At 33.6% G+C, this 23,844-nt stretch overlaps 1 protein-coding gene and 1 long non-coding RNA gene across 3 annotated transcripts; both read right to left on the bottom strand.

The window, feature by feature from the left end:
• Positions 1–12,097: 12,097 nt before the first annotated feature.
• LOC103500396 (uncharacterized) lies at positions 12,098–16,995 on the bottom strand. 2 transcript variants are annotated; one of them, XM_008463680.3, is made up of 10 exons: positions 16,785–16,995; positions 16,618–16,679; positions 15,813–15,932; positions 15,592–15,691; positions 14,834–14,914; positions 14,056–14,105; positions 13,810–13,960; positions 13,674–13,730; positions 12,591–12,712; positions 12,098–12,506 (listed from the first exon to the last, which is right to left on the bottom strand). In XM_008463680.3, exons 1-10 carry the CDS (start codon positions 16,851–16,853, stop codon positions 12,296–12,298), a joined length of 1,023 nt encoding a protein of 340 aa, XP_008461902.1. In that variant the 5' UTR covers positions 16,854–16,995; the 3' UTR covers positions 12,098–12,295. The 2 variants fall into 2 exon arrangements, with proteins under 2 accessions (XP_008461902.1, XP_008461903.1); XM_008463681.3 differs by lacking the exons at positions 16,618–16,679; positions 16,785–16,995 and adding an exon at positions 16,087–16,276.
• A 4,817-nt stretch (positions 16,996–21,812) lies between these two features.
• On the bottom strand, positions 21,813–23,353 carry LOC127143875 (uncharacterized). Its single transcript, XR_007815441.1, has 3 exons — positions 23,176–23,353; positions 23,004–23,063; positions 21,813–21,906 (listed from the first exon to the last, which is right to left on the bottom strand). It is a non-coding gene; the product is annotated as an uncharacterized LOC127143875 (long non-coding RNA).
• Between the last annotated feature and the right edge of the window lie 491 nt (positions 23,354–23,844).

The raw sequence follows: 23,844 nt of genomic DNA, 5'->3' as shown, positions 1-23,844 counted from the left end.
TAGGTTAGACCAAGCCATTTTAATTATTGAAACCAATCCATTTATAATTTTCATGGTGAGCTCGATTTTCGTTGTAATGACGTGACTGAATTTAATTGGTCGAAATTTCTCATTCAACAAATGTCCTTTTTCGAAATTTATGCACGGCTATACTCTGGTTGAATCTAAAAAAATAAAAATTGAAATCAATGTATGATTTTGATTCCTTTACTTTGATGCATCATTTTGATCAAAATATGAGAATCTAGTTCAAAATTTTGGTTTGAAATTCTTTTTGCTTGATGCATTTTACATCAAGTAAGTAAAAGATGAATTTTAATCGTTGACTTCTAATTTGGGAGTGGTCTTTTACTTTAACTAAAGTAGAATATTTATGATCCAATTTAATTGCAAATTAAGTTTTGAGTATTATTTGAACCCTAACATCTTTTTAGATTTGGAACATGCTCAATTCTCCATGAAAATTTGAAGTATAATTTTGAGTTCGTCTTTGTCTTCATTTCAACTTTGATGTGGTGTGGTAACTTATAGAAATTACAAGTTATTATGACTTTTTAGGTAGAACAATGGAGCCAAAATGCGGGATAAAAGTGTCAGAACGCATAACTTATATCATAAATTCATAAATATAAGAGAATACAACTTGCATAAGTTTCCATGCCCGTTTTACCCTATTTCCAGTGTTTAATCGCAAGTTTATAAAGAAAAGAAGAAAGACAGTGAATCGCAGAGGAGCGCATGCTACACGATAAGAAGCTTGTCTGGTGACTTAACATCTCTAGGCGAGGAACCACATCAGCATGCGATTAGGACTCACTAAAGGACAAGAATGGTAGTTGGAGTTGATGTGGCTTGACAAAGGCTACAATCGACGTTGACATGATCATAAGAATAGAAGTTTTTTGCTGAAAGTAGTCTATATAAAGCCTTCATCCTTACCATGTAGAAGTCTGGTCTGAATGGACCATAACCTAGAGAGCCTCATTGAAGCCGACGGAAAGGATTAAGAACTTCATTCTCTTCTTCGGTCAATCTTGTAAGTGAGAGCTTAAAGAGCAATTAGAAAGTGAACCATCATCTTCCTCCCCCTAACTTGTAAAAAAGCCAAGGAATGCTTAGGCATTCTGCGGCTCCCTCATGCCCTTTCTTACTTTCTATTTTTGTATTTCATTATAATGTATGAGTTTATATTGTATAGTGGCCGAAGGCCTACATTCTTTTATACATTTCAAGTTTATTTCTTTTCTATCCATCATGTCGTTACTTCATCTATCAAAGTGTTATAAGTAGTTTAGGCTTGTGATAAGTTTTTGATAAGAAGTCTAACTTATAAGTTTTATCACGTTAGTTGAGAGCTATACTCCACTTGGCCAAAGTTTATTGTCAACTACTTGAGAGAGTAAGTAGCAAGGACATAGTTAACGTGCCCAAGAGAGAGTTAGGAGAAAAAATCTACCTTGGTGATTAAACCTCCATCATTTGTGTCTCGGAAGGAAAACAAGTGTGGTGACTTGACAGCGAGAGACTACCACCTTTGAAAGAGAGACAATATGAGTCTTATAATTAATAACTTCTATATAGCTGCCAATTAACTAAGCTTTATTTTTTGCATCCCGATAGGCGAGCAAGTATGGTATTTAAGGCACTTGGAGGTGCTCACCTTAATTAAAAGATAGTTAACTGCCCTCTATCGCATCAAAGTCTACCGCGTATAACGCGAAGATCTTCCTTTCACACCTTCTTAAAACACAAGTTAGTTCACTTTCTACTCTTATCCCACTTCTCGCCATCGTTACAGAATATCTAGTGTAGATAGTAGATATAGTGAATATTCACACTTTTACTGTATACTGTATAGAGTTTGTATGATGCATAGAAGAAAAGTAAGCTTTATAACTAAGATTTGATAGAAATTCCATGAGCTCTACCCTAGACTTTCCAGGAAACCTATCATTTTGCTTACACTTGACAAGCGATAGGAAAACTTGTACTACATGTTTATTGTTTGGAGATAAAAAATGCATAGGTAGGAAGTGCCTTTTATCGCATATTCCTAACCTAATCACCTACTAAGTCAACCACTTAGAGGTTAATGCGATATAACTGTGAACAAATGCAAACCACAACATGAACAAAAAAACTATGGTGCATGCGTAAAGTGAGCCAATATTTTGATTTAGGCAACATTGGAACATGCCAAAATTTTGATATTGGTATAAAATTTGGTTGAATCCTTGAATCTTAGCTTTAAATTTGGAATATGATTTCAATTTTATTCAAATGTTGATTTGACATAAAATTTGGGTTTTGCCACATTTTGATTTTGAAAGAATTTGACCGTTAACATAATTTGAATTCAACCTAAAATTTTAGTTTGGACCTAAATTAAACTCTTCCATTTAGAAATATGCTTCTTTTTTTTTTTTAAAAGAAAAAAAAAACTTAAAACTGCCCAGCTTTCCAATGCTTAAGGAGTAATTGTTTTTGAACATGATTTGAGATCAATAAAAAATTATTTAGGTTTGAATCAATTTCCCATAGAACTTTAAAATTAATAATGGAATGTAGAACCTCCATTTTATCTTTGGGAAGGGTTGAACCCATATTTCAGGTTGGGTGAGATTTATTAGTCTTTATAACACGAATTCTTCAAATCCTTCCAATGATTGAGAGATCGATGCTTGCTTTTCCTTACTTCTAGCAATTTGAGACTTTTGATTATGATTTTTTTTCTCCATTCTTCTTTTTAAAACTTTTCTTCCTCTTCTTTTCCTCTTATTTACTTAACTTCCTCCTCCTTTTCTCTCTCTCTCTCTTAAGCTTGTGGCTGCTGTAACTTTGCTTCTTTTCCTTTTCAATTTCAATCCTCAATTTTCCTCTTCTTTTTACCTTTCAATCTTATCGGTCCCTCCATTTTGTTTAATTTTCTTTCCAGTTACCTTCATGGTTCGGTAATTGCAGCATTGCTCAATGAAAAATTTATCCTTTTTCTTTTCTTCTGTACGTTTCTTTGCCCATCTCTTTTTTAAAAGGAGAATTTCGGCCATGATTACAAAATCGAGATCAAATGTAAAGTTGCAGGTGCACTTTGATGGAGCTGTGTCAAGGATCTAGCTTTCTTTAAGACGTTTCACGGCTTTGTTCGATAAGCAAATAGTTCTAAAATTGTCCCATCGTCTCTGAGATAAAACAACCTCTATTCTTCGTTTGGAGCTACACAAAACCAAACGAAAAACCTACACTCAAATGATACTTGTCACGCCCTGTACCAAATTACTAAACACATCTCACTTATACTGAAGTAGATACCACGCAGTGGAAATGAAATCAGAAATTTTATCTTATTGACTCAAACCCAACAATTTCTACAACACTATAGGACATGATACAAATTCTCAAAACAAAATTTAATAAAGAAAAGCCAAAAGCCAAAAGCCAAAATCCTTCAAAGTCTTCAATCTTCAACGATCATTTAAGTTTCCAGTCCAATAGTGTAGCTCCTTGATTGATCTCTTAGCTCTGATCACTTACCCTTTCAAATACGATCACTTAGCTACCTGAATGATCGCTTACCTGTCTACTCGATCGCTTACCTCTTACAACTTAGGGAAGGAAAACTTAAAATGTAAGTCAAAAGACTTAGTGAGTGATTCTTTTGATAACCTTTTGGAAATACAATTATTCATAAAACATTTCCATTACATAACACAGGCTTAACGCTTCCTTTCCATGAATCACATCAAGTAAAACACACATTAGCCATCCTTTTTCCTTTCCACCGAGAACATGAATCATCCCTTACATAGACTAGTATTGTGATGTCCTTTCCAATCATCAGCATCCCCTGAGATTTCTTGGTTCATTTCTTGTTGCTCAGGTTGCTAAGCTCAATACGCTCCTTTCAACGTATTAGTCAGCTTCTCCTGCCATGTGGTCCTTTCACCCCATGGTTGCCTTTACTCATTATTCTTCCTCTTGACGGAAAGAGAAGTTGGTAACTGAGATGAGAGGAAGCAATTTCGTTGAAATGAGTGCTCTACTAAATCGCTCGCACAAGAAAGAAAAACAACTCTTTCATTTTTTTCCCAATCAAATTAAGGTTCCCACAAACCTAACTCTTTTACTCAGAGGATAGGAGGGTCTCCAAGTGGTTGTGTTCTTGACTCCAAATTTGGTGATTTGAGAAATCAAAGATGACAATAAACATGAGTTTCTTTTTCTCTGTATTTCTATACTTCATTTTGTCAAGCATGCTTGGCCAATTACTTTATATTACAGTAGATTTCATCACCATATTTTAATTGCCAATGTATTTGTATTTCTAAAATTCCAATTTAATTTAAGAAAAGGTTCTGTAAAAACTTCCCACGGCATAAGGGCTTTTATCCCTTCAAGATCAAGAGATCAAGAGAACTATTTCCAGCTTCAATTTTGAACACTCCGCAAGCAAGTTAATCAAACTTACCTAAATGTTCTTGGCATGCAACCTTGAAACAAGAATTGCAAAATGGTTATGAGAAAGCTTTGTTATTTAGAGAATTCAACCCTAAAACTTCAATTATCCAACAACTTCTTCAAACAATTAAAGGCGCAAGACATAAATAGCATCACAATAAAACTCTATTGCATTGTAAAAGGACGAAATTAATCCTACTTAATTGTTATTAAAAAGGATGATACTGAAAATACTAAAATTACATCAAAATTATTACACCATTAATTATTTGATGTCTTGGCAGTTCATATCAAAAAGTCATAATGTAGTTCAATTTTTTTTCTTTTTGTCATTGATCCTCTTTTAAGCTCATGCGGATAGGAGCAACATACAATTTTTACTCTTGCGTTAATGAGTTCTTTTATACTCATATTTCAGAAGCTTTTACATTTATCATGGCTTTGGTCCCTTCCTTCGTTTGCAGAATTTGTCAAAGTGATGGGTTTTGGCTTCACTGTGAGGGAACCTTTTGTACTTATGGCAACAGATAACTTCCTCTTCATGCGTGAAAGGATAAGATTGTGAATTTTATTGGCATTTGTTTGCTTCACGAAATAGTTAAGCTATAACGACTCAACTTCTTATACTAAGCTGGTGTAATTAATTTAAAATAAATAACAATCTTTGCATTTAAAGAAAATGGAAAAACTAAATCTTTAATAAAATACTATGTAAACATAATCCTAATACGGGTCCTATCTAAATTTTAAAGAAAATAACATAAAATAATTAATGAGTTCCAATAAAATAATTAAAGTCAAAATACTGAAAAAATGAAAAGCGGAAGCAAATCTAATTCCTTATAAGGCATGTTAGAGACCCTTTCTGTTGCTCGTCAGCTTTCCTTTACCTCTATCTTTGCCTGAAATATTAAACATAAAAAAGAGCGAGTATAAGCATATGCTCATTAAGGGACCCACTACTAGTCCTGCTAAGTGTCTGTTAACTTTCCATTAGGATCCCGTTAGGAGGTATCCAAAACTATCGTGTGCCCGATGGAATACACGCAATCTGCTGATCTTGTAGGAACACTCTCATCAGTCAGTGAACTCGAAGGAACACACATGATATTAGGTTGTAAGTCATCCCATCGGACCACTCATAAACATGACATTACAGACTGTGGTCCCATCGAACACACAAGTCATAAATCTGCGAAAAGTGGTGATATCGAGGGACACCATATATGTAGGTACATATCTTAATGGCCAAAGTTAACAGAGACACTAAAGTCCAAAGCATGTAGCAACATCATAAACATGACATGAAATATTAATCATAAAGTCTTTAATCATGTAATTAATATATCATGCATCATTATCATCATAAATATATCAATCCTCAACTAAAACATCACATTATGCATTTTACTACCTCAATCCATAATAGTAAATATATGCAAGTGTAACGACCCAACTTTTTATACTAAGCCGAGGTCACTACAAATAAAAAGAAAAATAAAATTTCTTAAATTAAGGTAGAAAATAAAACAAAATCCTCAAATTACTCGTTAAAATTTTTAAACAAATGTATATAGAAATAAATTAAAAATAAATAAAATCCTAACTCGGGTTCTATCTAGTTTTAAAGAATATATATATATATGTAAAGTGCATCTGATCAAATGACATAATACGGAAGCAAAAATGATCCCTATGGCTCGCCACTGTCACTTATTGTCAATTACCAGCTTCGCCTTTGCCCTTACTTCTACTTCTGCCAATAAAATTAGATAAGAAAGAGTGAGTATAAAAATATACTCAGTAAGGGGCCCACTACTAGTCCCGCTAGGTGCTTGTTATCTTCCTATTAGAGTCCTGTAAATTGTTACCCCTAAACTGGCATATTCCCGAACACGTGCGATCTGTGATCCCGTAGGAATATCTCTGGTCTTCGATGAACCCAAAGGAACACCTAGGATAAACTGTTCTTTAGTATACCCAGAAAAAATACTAAGACAATCGGGTGTGAGTGACTCCGTCGAATCACTCATAATCATGTCTATGTCATACTGGACTGATGATCCCGTCGGACTACACAGTCATAAAAAGGTGGTGATCTCGAGGGACACCCATGTAGATACAACTCTAATAGATTAAGATAACAGTACACCCTATCCATATCATGAACATATCATCACATCATAAAAAAGATCGCATAAGTATCAGTCATAGCGTTCGTATTCAAATATTATTATCATAAACATATCTCAATCGGATCTATCAGTCATCATAATCATGAAATAATCCTGACTACCAATCACCATACACATGATCACATTATGCATACCAGCTACATCAAAGCATAATGGAAGGATTTCATGCAATCTCTCACTTCAATACGAATGTCTAGTAGGAGAATCTCTTACCTGGAAATTAGTTAAAACTGAAATTATCCTAACCGTCACAGTCAAACTTTCCAACACTCAAGTCCTATTCAACAAGGGAACCCAATAACTAAAAATTAATAAGTTACTTAACAGTCGCTTAAGGATAAAAATCCAATTGATTCAACTTACCCAAAGTTGAGGTTGAATTCAATTTACCCTTAACTGGAAAAGTTCCACATCTCACTTCCAATCCTTTAAGAAAAATAATTCAATTTAATCCAAAATTAAATTATTTAGGGTCCAACTAATTTTTGCTTGGACACTAATCAAAACCTAATTCAAACTTACAAAAATATAGATGAAAAGGGCAGAAAATTAAGCTTGGCTGCTCAAATGGCTTGGAAGATAGGGATCGACTCGGCTAAGGAAGGGAAAACGGCTCGGGTAGGTGGCTCACATGCATAGGGGCAGCTCGACTGGAGTTGCGTGCGGCTCGACTTAGCTTACAAAACACGCGCAGGGCGGTTCGGCTGGAGCTGCATGCGGCTCGGGTTGGTAGATGAAGGGACGGCTCGGGCGGCTAGGGGTGGCTCGCTGACGGGTCGACTCGGACGAAACCACAACCGACTGTGACGGCTGACGAGGAGCAGACGACTCAGAGACGGAGACAGACAGAGACAGAGACGTTGATCGGTGGACGAAGGTGGCTCGGGTAAGGGTCGGGTGATCGGTTGGCTTACAAAACACTTGGTGACGAGGATGGCTGAAAGAGACGCTGATGGTTATGAACGACATAGTGGAACGGCTCGCGTGAAGGAAACTCGGCGTTTACGGCTGAAGGCTCGCGGCGATGATCGAAGAGAGGGTGGCGGCGCGGTGGAGCAAGATAAGGAATTAAGGTTTTTCTTTTGTGATGAGGAAGAAGAAGATGAATAGGTTTTCCACGTTTTTCAAGGCTATTTAATGAAATAATAATAACTTATAATTATTTTTCTTTTATCCTTTCCTTATTTTATTCAAAAAAAATAACTCTTTCTCTCTTCATTTAAACCCGTCAAATCTATTTTTTAAACTCAAATCTCTCTCTCTCTCTTCAATCCAATACTTTTATCTTTTCTAAAATTAATACCCTTACATAATTATATTATCTACATAATATAATTATTTCAACTTCAATTTAATTAATTACATAATCATATATAATTCATCAATTTCTCTTTCATACAAATCTCTTAAAACAAACAACTTTAATCAAAATTCCAACTTTAAATAATTAGATATTTTTCAAAATATCTAATAAATTCCAATCTCCACAAATCTAATATTCCAACAATTGAAACAAAAATTACATCTAAAATTTTTAAGATTACACTTAAGATAATTAAAATTAAATTACCTTAATTTGGGACGTTACAACAAGCTCTTAATTTCATGTTCGAGGTCCATTAGTAGAATCTCTTACCTTGAGATTAACTAAACAATTATTTGCTAGCTGACAGTCGAGAGGTTTTCCAATTAACTCGATCCTAATCATAAAAGAAAGTTTCAATAACTTTAATTAATAACAAAATAATATTGGTCAACCTCTAAATTTTCTCAAATTGACTTACCAAATTGTGGTTGAAACCAATTTGGAAAACAAATCCAAGATTAGTCCTTCCAAAATTTGTCAATTGAACCTTCAAGAAAAAATCCAACTTTAAATCCAAAATTAATTTATTTTAAACCAATATTTAATATTTGATGGGTATACCTAAAATGTCACACCCCACCCCGCACATGCTTTAGCTTGGTATGCAAGATGCGACGCGACTTGAGTATCCTTGACGCGTCTAAACTTCAAAGACACTCAATCTTTAGTTCTTTAAGCTTTGCTTAATGGCCTCATTTCCTTTCTCAATCTTAACTTACGAATTAAAACACAACTTTAGGCAGTATGAAAGCATAATACAAACAAGGTAAACCAAATTAAATTTTATTTAACTTTGTTCAAGTACTTTATAACAACTTTACATACATAAACATAATTACAACAATTTAAAACTTAAGCTAAAATGCCTAGTAGTCTTCTCTCCTAGGAAGCCCCTCCTCCTTCCTTACTTGGTCTCAACGCCTGATTCATGTAAGATGAATTACGTAAGGCCACTAAGTTTAATACGCTCCTTTCAACATATTAACTAGCATCTTATCACCATGTAGCCCCGTACATTCTTTGGTGGCCCTTAGTTTTTATGTGCACATAAAAGTTAGCTCACTTAAAAGGAAGTAGCCAATGGTTTGGAAACCATTCACAATCATTTCTTTTTAAAACATTTAAACAATTTAAAAGAAAACACTCACTACACAGCTTTGCCAATAAACTTCAAATGCCTCACTCCTTCCTTTCTTACATAGATATTTGGATAGCACTTCAACACTTTAAATTTTCTCTTTAAATTTCCAAAATAACAATAACAAATATTCTGACCTCAAGCCTTTATTTATACTACTTCTCAACTGAGCTTAGTCACCCTTAAACTCTTGTCCTTTTGCCAGCTACTACACATAATGGTGCACGTGTAAGCTTAAGAGTTATCCTAAACATGCTTAACCTAATATTTGCACGTGGCCCATAACTTAGGAAATTTCTAAGAAGTTTTTTACTTCTTCTCCCCTAGTCCTTCTTCTTGCGTAATGCCTTAATCGCATAGAAACACTTAGACTTTGAAAATCTTCCCGAACGACCTTGGTTTTTCCCTTCTTCTCGCCTACTCTTACATCAAAACGCCTAGTTCAAAACACTTAGCCAAATTTTACTTCTTTTCTCTTAATTTAGGTGTGGATCTTAGGGTTTAGGGTTTAGGGTTTTAGGGTTTAGGGTTTAGGGTTGAGCTTACTTCTTTTAGTGAGGCTTTAAAGTATGAAAAATGGGTTATGGCCATGCATGAAGAGTTGCTTTAGTTTGGATAGAATAAGGTCTGGGAGCTAGTCCTTAAGCCCAATCATGTTCATATTATTGGCACAAAGTGGGTGTTTAAAAATAAAACTGATGAGAAAGGGATTGTCACTAGCAATAAGGCTCGTCTGGTTGCTCAAAGCTATACTTAGATTGAAGGAGTAGATTTTGGTGAAACCTTTGTCCCTTTTGCACGTCTTGAAGCTATCTGGTTGTTTCTTAGGTTTGCTTGCATTCGTCAAGTTAAGCTTTACCAGATGGATATGAAAAGTGCTTTCCTAAATAGTTTTCGAAATGAAGAAGTATATGTTGCTAAACCAAAGGGCTTTGTTGAGTTGGTCAATCCTGAACATGTTTACAAACTACGTAAGGCGCCTTATATGGTCTCAAACAAACTCCCTGAGCTTGGTATTAACGACTGTCAGAATTTGTTTCTCGATAAGGTTATTGTCGAGGTGGTGCTGCTAAAAGGATGTTTATTAAGCACGTTCCTATCGTCCCTATGAACGTGCGTAAACTTCCTCCGAACATGTCTGGCGTCCCTATTAACAATGTTTCATTTCATTCTAGAGAAAGTGTTCATAAATGGAAATATATGGTTCAGCGTCACATTGCTGATGAGCTCAATATGTTCGATAAACATCAACCATGTACTCCTGTGATCAAATAAATTCAAAAAGCGAGGTTAATGAAGATTGTTTCTAATGTTGGCTCATTTTATACTCGTCTGATTCAAGAGTTAATTGTCAATCTTCCAACTGAATTCAATTATCCGAGTGCCGATGAGTTTCACAAGGTGCATGTGCATGGGGTTTTCTTTACCATTTTTCTCTCTTTTCAATCAATTTTTTGGGGTGTCCTTGCCAGCTGACTTTACTGGTGTTACACCTTCTCCTGAACAATTAGCTATCGAATAATTGGGGGCACAGTGCATGCTTGGCTGTTGGATGGCCAACTTCTTGCTGCTTCGCAAAGCGTCAAGTATGTCATATGGCATAAATTTGACATTACTATCTAGTACCTCTTGACTCATACTTCTACTATCTCTACTTCTCTCTCATAGTTAATTTATTTGATTGGTACTGGTTCTCCTATTGATGTGAGGGATTTTATTGTTAAACATATGATGCATCATGTTGATACTTTTGGAATTAATATTCCTATCTGCTTTCCCCGTCTGCTTTGTGCGTTTTTGCTATCTCAACACTCTTCTATCCTCTCTACTATTGACATTGTTGAACTGAAGCCTAAGACAATGGCTTTGAGTTTTCATTTGTTTCAAGGGGCTCATTTCTCAATATGTCATCCTCTTTTTGTTCTGCTTAGGTTGGTTCTAGACCTTCATCTTCTAATATTCCCATCTTATTTAATGGCATGGTTCTTTCTTCTGCCATGGCGTCTTGGGTTTTATAAGTTCTGCCGAAGGAATCTTGCATGCTGAGTGTGTCTATTCAAACTGTGCAACGTGTTATGCGGGAATTAATGAATCATCGCTTTGTGGTGGATTTGTTGCTTCATGACTTGCAGGGTTTTGTGGCGTCTACAGATGCAGCTTCTGTGCCTCCCTTATAACTTTATTTGCCAATAAGCATGAGAGAGTTAGTGTTATTTCTCGTATATAGTTGTAACTATTTTTCTCTTTATAAACGGTTTATGGATGATTGTTTGTTTGGTTAGTTTTCTTTTGAGATTTTCTATGGTTCTTCTTGACTAGATTGGTTTGTCCTTTCTATGGCTTCATATTAAGCTAATTCTAATTTATGGTTTTTTTTGTTGTTTATGATGTTGTCGATGTCTGTTACCTGTTTTTGATTGCTGTTACGTTTGTCTGCTCAAATAAAGGAAGTCGATTCGAAAGGGGAGTTTGTTAGTTTGAGTGGTCTCTCTTCCTTTATTTGTTTACTTCATTATTTTTATGTTCATGGTTTGTTAGGATTTCGGTTGGTTGTTTGTGATCATTCCTATTTTCTCGAGGTGGTTGGATATTGTGTTTCGTATCTTTCTATTTTGGTTAGCCCTTTTGGATGTGCGCAATTCTAAGTCTTTAGGGAAAAAAAAATTCAAGTGTTGTGTGCGACATGGTGGATATATTGCAAAAACTATGGTGAGCAAGTGACTCACTGGTTGAGAGTTTTTAGCTTGTGTTGTTTATCATAAATAAGAGATTCTAGAATATCAAGTCGACTTGATAATACTATTGCAAGTAGATCCTGATTAAGGGGGAGTAACTCTCTTGAAGTTATGACAATTTTTTCAGACGTTCAAATCATTTTGTATACATGTTAAGTTAGATAAAGATTGTTGTACTTTTGAGTCATGACATCATAATCATCAAATATTACACAAAACAATATATTATCTATTATCATGGGTCAAGGACCTTCCAATGTAAATGTTGTGTCATCAAACTAGGTTAACAAAGTCAGATGTTTTTTCTGTGTTGTTTATGTGTTTCCTGAGTTATCTTCTAGTCAATAACATACGATACAACAAATACTACAATATTAACTAAGTGTGTTTTCTCAACTCGTTTAGATTATTGAGCCAAGCCAGACAAAGAACGAAGATGATCATATATAGAGCCCATTGCTGTATGAGAAGACTGCGTAGCGGCAAAAGCTAAATGCTTTGGTGCTACCCTTCTATCAAAGTAGAATGCTCCAGGTACCAACTTCTCTTTTGGCTGTAAAGCCAACCAAATAATCGTATCGGCCCCTTCCTCGCTCGTTCTTAGCTTCCCCGAGAGACTGAAATGATCAAATGCCAAATTGATAATCGAAAACTATTAGAAGTTCACTTCAAAGAACAAAGATTTTGCTAGCTATCCTTACGATTTAGAGAAACTCGGTAAAGATTTAGTCACTCCGGGTGTTTCGGCCCAACCGGGGTGCATCGAGTAGAATCCAATCCCTTTTTTAGAGTACATCTCTGCCCATTTCTCTGTTAAAGCCACCTGAAAAGGAAGCTTCATTCACTAGCGGCAATGACTAAATCAAGTAATCTTAACAGTGTCAAGCGAGGTTAAATTACACACATCTATTCATGTCACTTTATTGGGTTTCATATATACATTGGTTTTACTTTCTTTGCACATATAAGCGTTAGAGACTAGAAAAAAGTATAATTCAAAGTTCCAATGAACATGTCACATCATCGATTCTTTTATCAAATACTTTTTGTTCCCTGAACTTTAGTTGGTAACAAATCTGTCTATAAACTATAATACGTAACAATTTAGCTTCTATTCCTTTTGGATTTATAAAAACTTCGTGAAAATTTTCATCAAAATTAAGTGGCAATAATAGTTTGTTAATAAATTTGAGTCCTGATCAATTTATCAATCTACACATGTAAAAAAATTTAATTAAAACACAGTAATGCTAGTGATAAAGATTAGACAAAAGTAAGATTCAAATTAACAGATAAAAATAAAAGCTTTTACTTGTATAAGAATAAGTAAGAATTATACAAGACATCACATATTAAATTTATAATTTAACAAATAGTTTAAAATAGATATTCAATAAAAAACAAAAGTTTCAGATTGGGGTCTTTGGAGTAAGAAGAACAATAGAATCTTTGGAGGACGTGAAAAGGTTTCAAGTGATGTTTGGTCCTTTGTAAAGTTCTATGTTTATCTACCGGCTTTAGTAGTGACGCTTTTCTGCAGCTATCATTAAGGTCTTATTTTACTCGACTGAAGTGCCATTTTGTAAGGCTCCCTTTTTGTGGGTTTAATTTTTTTTCTCTTTTATGCCACTTGTATTCTTACATTTCTTCTCAACTTTGATCCTATTAAAAAGAACTAAAATTTTTAACACTGGTAAGAGAAAACCATAAAACAATGCATTGTAACAGCATACAGTAAATCAAAAGCATAGTGATTTTAGAACACTATATGCAGCATTACTAACCTGAACTCGTTTGTTAAGTGCATACTGTATGGCCCCATCAAATTGGTCTTCACTAAACTACAAGGAAACAAATAAAAGAATCACTATATCAGGTCCGCAAATGGGGAAGGCAGAGAAGTTTAAAAAGGAAGCCTACCTGCAGATCATCGGTTAAGGGAACTGAATACATTCCACCAGAAGAAACTGTGATGACCTTTGCATCAGGTGCAGCTTTCTCCAGCAATGGCAACAATGATTCAGTCATTGCATAAGTGCCTAAAACATTCACAGCAAAGTTCAATTCGAACCTGGAATTCAGAAATTATTAAGAATTTTGGGAGAAACAAAAAATATAGATAGAGAGAAGAGCTTAGTAAAAGCACACAAATAAAGGAGATCATACCCTTCAGACGTCGTAATCCGATTTTTCTCAAGCAATCCAGCATTGTTAACCTATTTACAGTTAGTAATAGAAATCAAACACTTTTGTATCAAGGATGAGGGAGAAAATAAAACCCACTGTTTTCATGATTATTTTTTTTTAATAGAGACAACAACTTTCAATGAGAAAAAAATGAAAAAATATAAGAGGATACAAAAAAAAAAAAAAAAAAAAAAAAGGAAAAAAGAACCGGCCACCAAAACACCCCAACTTGAAGAGGGTCCAATTAAGTAAAATGCTACTAATGGAATACAAAAGGTCTTCGAAATCAAAGTCCAAAGGATACTGTTTTCATGATGTTAAAAGTGACAAATTAATAGATAGCAAGGGTTCTAGGCCCCCAATATGCTGAAAGTATTCTTGGAGAGGTAAGAAGGAAAATTATGTGCGAAGGTTAGTTAGCATTGGGCGGACCACAGAGAGAGCATACGGGAATGCATGTCATCAGTATATATAATAATGTTTAGTGAATAGGAAATATACGCTTTTTGTCTGTACAAAAGAAGTAGGTCGAGGAGGAGAGAACCAGCACTCCGATGTCGGCAGGAGTTGAACATCTTTAGGGCCCTTTCTTATAATGGTAATATCATTAATAGTAAGGAGATACCTTACATTGACAAAATGACCAGATCTAACATGAAGTAAATGATGATGATTTTGCAGGCATAATGCAAAAATAGACTAAAACATATAATTTTTAGAACATAAAAGGAATATATTACAAAGACAGATTCATTACCAGAACGTGGACTGGGACATTCTTTGAAATAAAATTTGAGGAAAATGACTTAATGTCCCTGATTGAGGAAAGATCACAGACCTGCAAACTAAAGAAAAGTTATTAAATAATAAGGGAGCTAAGGTTATAATGTATTATTTAAAAAAAGAAAACCAAACTCGATAATAGAATTAATAGGTGCTTCACTGCTTCTAGTTATCCCACAGTTAAATTGAGACAAACCTACTATACTTATCATTCAAACTATCCCTTAATATTATTAAATATAGCATATCCTAAAAGATTTGCCACACATATCATTTACAAGAAAGAAGTTACAAAAAGGTTGAGTGTCTACCACAAAGTAGGAAAAAAGTAAGACCCTCCTAGTTATGGAAATAGTCAGATTATTAGTATGCCTATTAGAAGGGGGATGTTAGTAAATAGGTAGTAAGCTTGTTAAAAATTATATAAGTAGACAGAGGAATTGGGTTGGCAGCAAGGTGTAAAGATTTTTGTGGGATTTTCTTTGGAGAATTTGGGAGACACTAGCTCTCTCGAAAGTTTAGGTTATCTGGTTTTTTCTTATAATATTACAGCGTATTTCCGTAGTCAAGTGTTCTTGAGTTTCCGTGTTGTTCTTAAATGTTTATTAGGAGGTATCCTAACAAAAGAAAATGATACTAAGGACACCTAGAAGCCAGCATGATTTCAATTTTGATATCAGATTTATTATAGAAACCGCATGCTGTAGTGAATGGTGGTTGGAAAAGAACTACCTCCAAATGAACATTTTGGTTTCCTGTTTTAGACTTTATCTCGGAAAGAGCAGCTTCTCCTCTTTCCTTGCTGCGGCATATCATGTAGACAGTAGCTCCACTGCAAAAACGGCAGAAATTTCATGCTTCCACAATGAATCACTAGTTTTTTTACATAAGCTTTGTTCCATGTCGACTCAACAAATATAACAGAAAAAAAAATGGGAAAAAGAAATCAAGACCGTGATGCTAAACCCTCTGCAGTTGCATATCCAATCCCGGAATTCGCCCCGGTAACAATGCAATTTTTCCCTTCAATGTTCGTTTGCATATCCTCTGGTTTGAACATCTTAGAATGTTCACTATAGTCATAAATAAGTTAAGAGTTAATTACATAAGCGAAATTAGAAACATATTTATAAAGTTGTTCATGGTTAAAATCACAAAAAAGGAACTGTTAAAATAAACGGGGTTTTCTAAGCAAGGTACAGGGTAAAATTGTATAAGAATTCCAACCTGAATTACTTTCTTGAATTTCTTCAAGAAAGTAAGCATCCAAAGAATGATCAATAGACAAGCCACCATAAACAAAGCGAAATAATCAAGGTTTTTGGCAAAAGTTGTTTCTAAAAGTACTCCTTGGCCAACCATTTTGTACCATATCTACATCATATCCTTCGATTCCGAAATGAAACTCACAGAGAATTGTTTCCAAATTACCAATGCAATTTCATTTTGAGTCCAAACATGACCAAATCAAACAACTTCCATTAAAAAATTAAAGTAAAATTACAAATTTGGCCCCATGATCCGGAGAAATTTAGAATCAAATTAGTCCCGCGGATTGACAAAACCGTCATAATTAGTTAGGTTTTATCAAAGCGTTCGGGTAGGGACTAAACTCTGATAGAGACTATTTAGGAACGTTTCATCAATCAATCAGAAAAATCAGTGATATTTTATCACATCACAGGTACTAAATTCCAACTTCTAAAATTATAGAGACAAGGACTAAAATTGACAAAAAATGGTTAACAAGAATTTTACATGAATGCAGATTTGGTGAAGTTGAGGTAGCCATAGACCCCAAAAGCTGATAGTCTCCATGCCTGGACGCAACAAGGGGAATAGGGTAAGAGTTCAAAACACAAAAAATCTCAACACAGAATCAAAGATTTGGGGGGTGTAACAAAAGAAAAGTGAGAGATGAATGCCTTGAGAAGAAACATTGCGAGTGTTCCAATGGAGATGTGGATTCGAAGCTGGAGAGTTGCAGCTTCCATATTAATGGGGGAATTATGGAGTTGGTAAGGTCCGTAGTAGACTCCGAAACCGTTGGAAGTTGAAGGAGTGAACAAGACTTAGCCACGTTTTCTTCTTTCGTAGCACATTCTAATTCCTTTCTCCTCTTTCTTTATATCCCATAAATAATATTCGTTATACCACACGGTCCACGATTGCATCACCATGCTTAATTTTGGAGAATTTACACCACACACCAAAATCCTTTAATAAAATTAACCATCCATCACTTCTATTTATTTTAACGTAAATATGACAAATATTATTGATAATATTGAATAAATAAAAAAATGTATTCTAAACGGGTTCTTTTCAATAATATAACAAATCAGTAAATTATTTACACACAATAAAACAATTTCAAAAATGAAAAAAAGTTTATAGCTCACAATACAAAATGCCAAAAATACTCAAATAAACTTGCGATTAATCGGCCACATGTGCACGATTAATGTTCTATTAAACGATTATTATACGCAGTCGTGTATAATAAGATACAATTGATACACGATCTTGTAAATTACAAATGTATAAACGATCAAATAATAAACGTCAAACGATAACGAAAGACTTTAGATATAAACGATCATGTAGATTATTTTTAACGATCATCACATATGTGCGTCTAATCATGTATGTAAGTATAAACGATTATCATACGCGATCGTATAAAAAATAAAGAACTCATACACGATCTTGTAGATTACCGTATATATAAACGATAAGGTAATAAGCGATAAACAATGACGAAAACTTTAGATGTAGACGATCATGTAGAGTAGCTTCAATGATTCTATATGAAAGTATAAACGATCTTTTAGAGAAACTAGCCCCAATCACTCATAATTACAAAAATACCATCAAAATCAAGGTGCTATAAAAAGGAGAAGGCACTTGTCAGACTTTTCATCTTCTTTACAATCCTTCGTCTTCTTCCCTACATTTTTGTCGTACATCTTCTTCGTCAATCGTTTACTTCCTCGTATCTACTTCAACATAACTTTAGAAATTCTTCTTCGTCTTATTCTTCATCTTCGATTGTTCAAAAGTTTGTTTACAGCATTCTCATCATTAATCTATATTTTATTTCCACAACCAAATCTATCTCCATCTATTTGGATCTATCTCTATCTATCATGATCTATCTCGCATACAAAGAGGTCTGAATCTATATTCATTATGTATATTTAATTGAATAATCATTATTGTTCTTTGTAACATAACACTAACTTTTTTTTTATATATATATAAATAGATGGTGAGCAAGAAGTATCGAGTAGGAAATCAATGAAATCTAAAGGAAAAGCCAAAGAAAGAACAATTAAAAAAGAAAAAGAAGTGAAGGTAACGTTGTTGAAGAATAAATTTTGAAACCAATAGGAGAAGTATCGGTTTGTAAATGTCATGAAAATTGAATACTTGACGGTTTTAAAATGTCATGAAAAATGCACTCTTGACGGTTTTCAAATGTCATGAAAAGTGCACCCTTGACGGTTTTAAAATGTCATAAATAATCGTATTCTTGACGGTTTTCGAGCTTCATCATCTCATTCTTGACAGTTCAAAACAATCATAAAAACGTATCCTCTTGACGGTTCTCAACTGTCATAAAAATTGAATACTTGACGGTTAAAAAGTGTCAACGATATCAATTCTTGACACTTTTTACAACCGTCAAGAAAATGACCTTTCTTGACACTGGATTCAACGACGGTTTTGAAACTGTCAAGAATACTCATTCTTGACAGTTTAAAACCGTTAAGAGAGTCAGTTTTTGTAGTAGTGAATCATAAATTGTCACGTCATTTACTAAAATAATTGCATTTGGGATTAACTAAAAATTGGCATGTGTCCCAAATTAAAATTAAAGACATAAATTGGTCAATTTTGATGATGCCACATGTCTTTATTATGACGATTGGATCAAATTAATAATTTTGGTTTGATTAAATATTATTTACTTGGACTAAAATTCAACTAATCCAAAAAAATAAGCTTAATTTAGTCTAAAGGTTAAATATGACCCAAACCCATGTGGTTGAGTCGATGGGTCTGGTCCATGGATCAACTAGGCTCAAGTCCATAAAAGCTCACCAGAGAACTCTATAAATAGAGGAGTTCAAGGCCTAGAGAGAATTCTCCTAAAAACTAGAAGACTCCACAACTCCTGAAGTCAATCGTCCTTGAGGATTAAAGCTCTTTTGAAAATACAAGATTTCTTCCAAGACTCTAACTTCAAGAACATCACGTACTCCGCTTCCATAAAATCAAGCGTAAGCATTCAGTTAAGAGAGAATCAGAGGATTAAATTCTAGAGATAAAACCACATTGTATCAAATCAACATAAATACAACATTAACACAAGTTCAACTCCACGAACCAAATTTCTCCAGAAATCTCGTGTGAACAAACATAGAATGTGAATATCTGTTTATAAAGTATTCTATATTTGTGTGTTTTTGTCTGAATAGCGATGAGTATTTGTGAATTTGTTAAAACTAGCCCTTGTTTGTAACATACTATTTATTACGTCTTTGAACAGGTGAAACACTATCCAAATGACATTATTGTGGAAGATGAACAAAAAAAATCTTAGAATTACTGTATACGTTTAGAAACATTGAATCAGATCAAATTGAAAAATAGACCAAATATTCTTTCTCGAGTTTTGATGAACAATCCTTTTGGCCAGTTCTTTAACATTAAAATGGCCAAAATACCAACACAATTTCTGAATTTCCTAATAAGGAAGGAATGCCATAAAAAAAAAATTCAATGTCCTGGCTTTCAACTTCAATAGACATATAGCAGAATTTGGGCTGAAAGAATTTTGTTTGGTGACTAGATTAAAAGGCCACAAATTTCCAGAGTTAAATCTAGGAGAAAGAAAAGAAAATTGTAAGAAAAATGCCCTTTTCCTTCATGATGAATTTATAACAAGAAGAGATATAGAAAGAACTTTCAAAGCATTATGCAATGAGGAAAACTCATTGAAGGAAAAACTAGTTAACCTCTATATTTTAGAATCGTTTTTAATTCCCAAGCAACAACACAACCACATAAATCTCCAACATCTAGACATATTGGATCATGAAAAAACCTTCAAAGATTATCTATGGGGAAGGTTATCATACATCCTAACATATCAATTCTTGAGAAAGCGTCATACATCGACAGGATGTTGTATACCTTTAAGGATTTCCCCTAGCTTTAGTCTATTGGGCTTTTGAGACAATACCAAGACTTTCCAATTTAGATGTTGGGTTTGGAAGAAAGCTTGGAATTGAAGGGTCAACAATTGTAAAATGGAAATGTTTGGAGACAGGTGACTCTAAAACTCTAAATATGAACATGTTTTAATCTAAGAATGTAAGTAAATTTAGAGCATGATCTATATATGTCTATCTAGATAGACAATTAAAGATTTCTATCTATGTCTATCTGGAATAGATGATGATATAAATCTATCGTTATCAATATGTTTACTACTTTTTCACTAATATCTAATATCACTTTACTTGTAGTGCTCTATGACACCACTAGACTCAACAGAAGAAGAGTCTCAAACAAAAATAGAATCTTAGATGAAATAGAAAGAGAAGTAAGAAATGGAAAATAGAACAATAGAAAAAATGAAGAAAAAATAGAAGCATAAAAACATAAAAAAATGAAGAAAGAAATGGAAAAAAACATAAAAACAAATAAAATCTTAAATGAAATAAGAGAGATCATTAAAAATAAAGAAAAAATAGAAGCATAACAAATTTTATTAAGACAAGGACTACAATAAATAAAAAACATGATGACACTGGTTATGAAAAGCTTGAATGTTCAGCCACCGTCAGCAAACTTCAACAACAACAAAGAGAGAAAGAAAGTGAATATGCAAAAGTCGTGGAAAAAATAAACCACCTACTTCTAGCCTTGGCTTTCTTGATGAAGATGAAGAAGTTAATACAATGGTCAAGTATGCAACAATAGCTACTTCTTTGTGTTGTTTAAAACTGCTTAAATTCCAAGTAAAAGACAACAATGTTGTTTCTTCTTCTATGCAGGGAACTTTGGTTTTTGAAACATAAAGTAGATTGGAAACAATAGCAACTACAGATTTAGAAACACCCCAAAAAACAACTATTGTCACAGGTTTAATTCTTTTGAACAATAAATCTATCACACACGCTACTATAAAACTGGGTTTACTTGACGCTTTTTAACTGTCAAGTATTGGTTTACTTGACGTTTTTCAATGTGTCAACTAATCCAGTGTCAAGAATAAGGGATGTTTACTTGACAGCTTATAGGTATCAAGTATATAAGGCTTGTTCAAATAAAAAATTATATATTTTAAAATATCCATATATTTTATCATTCACCTGTTTTGATGTCCAACAATATTAAAATACACATCAATTGAAAAATTGAAATCAACTCAAACTTTCCATCAAAGAAATTGCATATATATATCAATGAACCATATATAAGTTGGTGAGTACATAGATAATTACAACATATATATATGCAGCCCAAATTTCTAACAATAGCCTAAACTTTCCATCCAACTAATTAACAATAGCCCAAGCTAACTCCATTTGTACTTCATCCAACTCAAATTAACCATATGAGCTTCTTGTATCAATCTGATATGAAACCCAAAATATTGAAGTTAATACTTCGATTACTTGAATTGTAGAAAATAATTCAAACACTCATTTAAACACAACATACCAACGTAAAAAAGTGCAAAGTTCCACTAGAGTTTCTATTTCTAATTTCCTATTTTCTTTTTATAAGAATGTAAGGTATGTGTTTATGCCAGACAATGATTATGAGAAGCTAAAACAAAATTAACCAAGGGAAATATGCAAATAAACTGTTTTGCAAGGATTCATACCCCATTCCTAGCCTCAATAGGATGCTCTTCATTAATGTGATAGCACAATCCGACTGTATCAAGATATCCTGGGCAAAATGGGCATGGGAATTCCTCCCTTATATCATCATCCCCTTCAAGTTCTTTAAACCCCATGAACATACCTGAATGTTGATCTACTACAGAATCAGTCCAAAACTAAAGGTGAAGGCAAAAAAAGGATACAGAGATAATAATTATAAAAAAGAGTAGAGAGATACATAAAAGCACTGACACTTACAAAGGATCATGGTTTACAGCAAAAAATGAGATGCACTGTGTCTTAATATCAAAATCTTAAAGTTCCACATAATGTAATCTTATTAACAATCAGGCTTGCTTAAATCATAAGGTACTTCTAGTTGCACAAAGCGGATACAACGAAGTATTTCTTGGTGCATCTTAAATATATACTCAATTTTTCGCGTTAAAAAAAAAACCCAAAACAAACTTTTAACACCCTACAACCATTATACAGTTAAAAATAAAGACTTAATTATGGAAAAAGTAAACGACATGAAACAATCGACCTGTTTTCCATATCTCAATAAGGCAGGATCGAAATTCAAGTCTTTGATTTAATTTGTCACCTTCACCACACTTCAGCAAAATAATAATAATAAATTTAACACAAGCACAATCAGGATAGCCTTAATTGTTTTAGCAATTGTCAACAATTTATCCATTTATCCAAGACCAGAAAAAGAAGATTGAGGTAAAGAAAAAAACATAACAATGTATGGAAAAAGTTCATTTCTTAGAAAACTTGAATCTGCAATAGAACTCCACGAAGAGTTAGCAAACCAAATTTAACTTTTGGTTCAATTTCATTCGATATAGATCATATTGTAAATAACACTTTTGTAAATAAACCAACTTTAGACTTTCTTTTTAAATGAAGTAAATTAAGTTGATATTAGATAGAAGAAAATGATATGATCGTAACAATGGACACAAAACATCAACAATCCTATGGTGCGATCAAGGATTAAAGCAAATAAAGCAGTAAAAATAGTTATGAAATCTGGTGTCTCACATAATAAGGACTCAAATGGAAGGCAAAGCATGGCACCGAAGGGAGACATGAGCCCACCATTGTGAGTTATAAAAGACACGAAATAACAAAAGTACGCTGTGAAAACCAAGTGTTAAACTTAATCACACAACGGTTGATTAGACAGTAAGGCAAAACAAAGTCATATCATATCAATTGAAAACTTACCGATAGAAATTGATCGAGTACACCTAGCATAAAACATCCGTTGCTGATCTTAAAGACTTACTGTTTTTACACCATAAAACACACCAATTTAGTGAAGGGAATTAAACCACAACGAAAATTAGCTTTTCCCAAATTGAAAATCATATAAATTAAGCGAAAAGAAATGTATTACAGTGGAAACTTTGATTGAGGGAAGATTTTTGGTGCATGATCTTTATAGAAGGAGACAATATCTTTCGCTGCATACAAAGGTTATTTATGATTGTTCTTTTTAGGAGCTGTAAGCATCGTGGCAACCAAACCACTTGTACTTGTACCAGCAATTACATCAAAGTAATATGCTATTCTTGCATCTTCTCCATCCAATTTCTAGCCAAAAGTGTATCAAATAACCAATAATCAAAATTTTACATATACAAATTAAACTTAAAGGGACGATTAATGAGAAAGCTGTAACTATCCTAAGTAACCTGTCATGTCATCGATCATTTGAATTTTATAGACTTCGGTGCCACATATAATATATTTGTATATACATTAGTTTAGTTCTTATTATTAGATGAATAATTCATTTGTAGAAATAGTTCAATGTGATCTCAGATCCTTATAACATTATTCAATATTTTAAAGTCAACTTCAACCTTAGGTTTTTATAAAAAAAAAAAACAAAAAAAAATCAAAATCCAAATGTTGTTATTACCTGAAGCACAAACTCGAGAAATTTTAGAATAACTCTGAGAATAATGCCTCTAATGCCACTTCCATCGATGCTCAAAATTTTTCTGTATTCTCCCTTCCCAGAATCAAGCTCAGAATTAGCCATATGTTCTATTTGTAAAAT

The sequence above is a fragment of the Cucumis melo genome, chromosome 1 (assembly GCF_025177605.1).
Source record: "Cucumis melo cultivar AY chromosome 1, USDA_Cmelo_AY_1.0, whole genome shotgun sequence".
NCBI lineage: Eukaryota > Viridiplantae > Streptophyta > Magnoliopsida > Cucurbitales > Cucurbitaceae > Cucumis > Cucumis melo.
This window is presented reverse-complemented; position numbering and strand designations above follow the sequence as displayed.

Coding starts and splice junctions, on each gene's coding strand:
- LOC103500396 (XM_008463680.3), bottom strand. CDS start 16,853: ATGGAAGCTGCAACTCTCCAGCTTCGAATCCACATCTCCATTGGAACA. Junction 15,933..16,617: donor TTCACCAAATCTGCATTCAT/GTAAAATTCTTG, acceptor TTATGACTATAG/TGAACATTCTAAGATGTTCA. Junction 13,731..13,809: donor CCTTAACCGATGATCTGCAG/GTAGGCTTCCTT, acceptor GTTTCCTTGTAG/TTTAGTGAAGACCAATTTGA.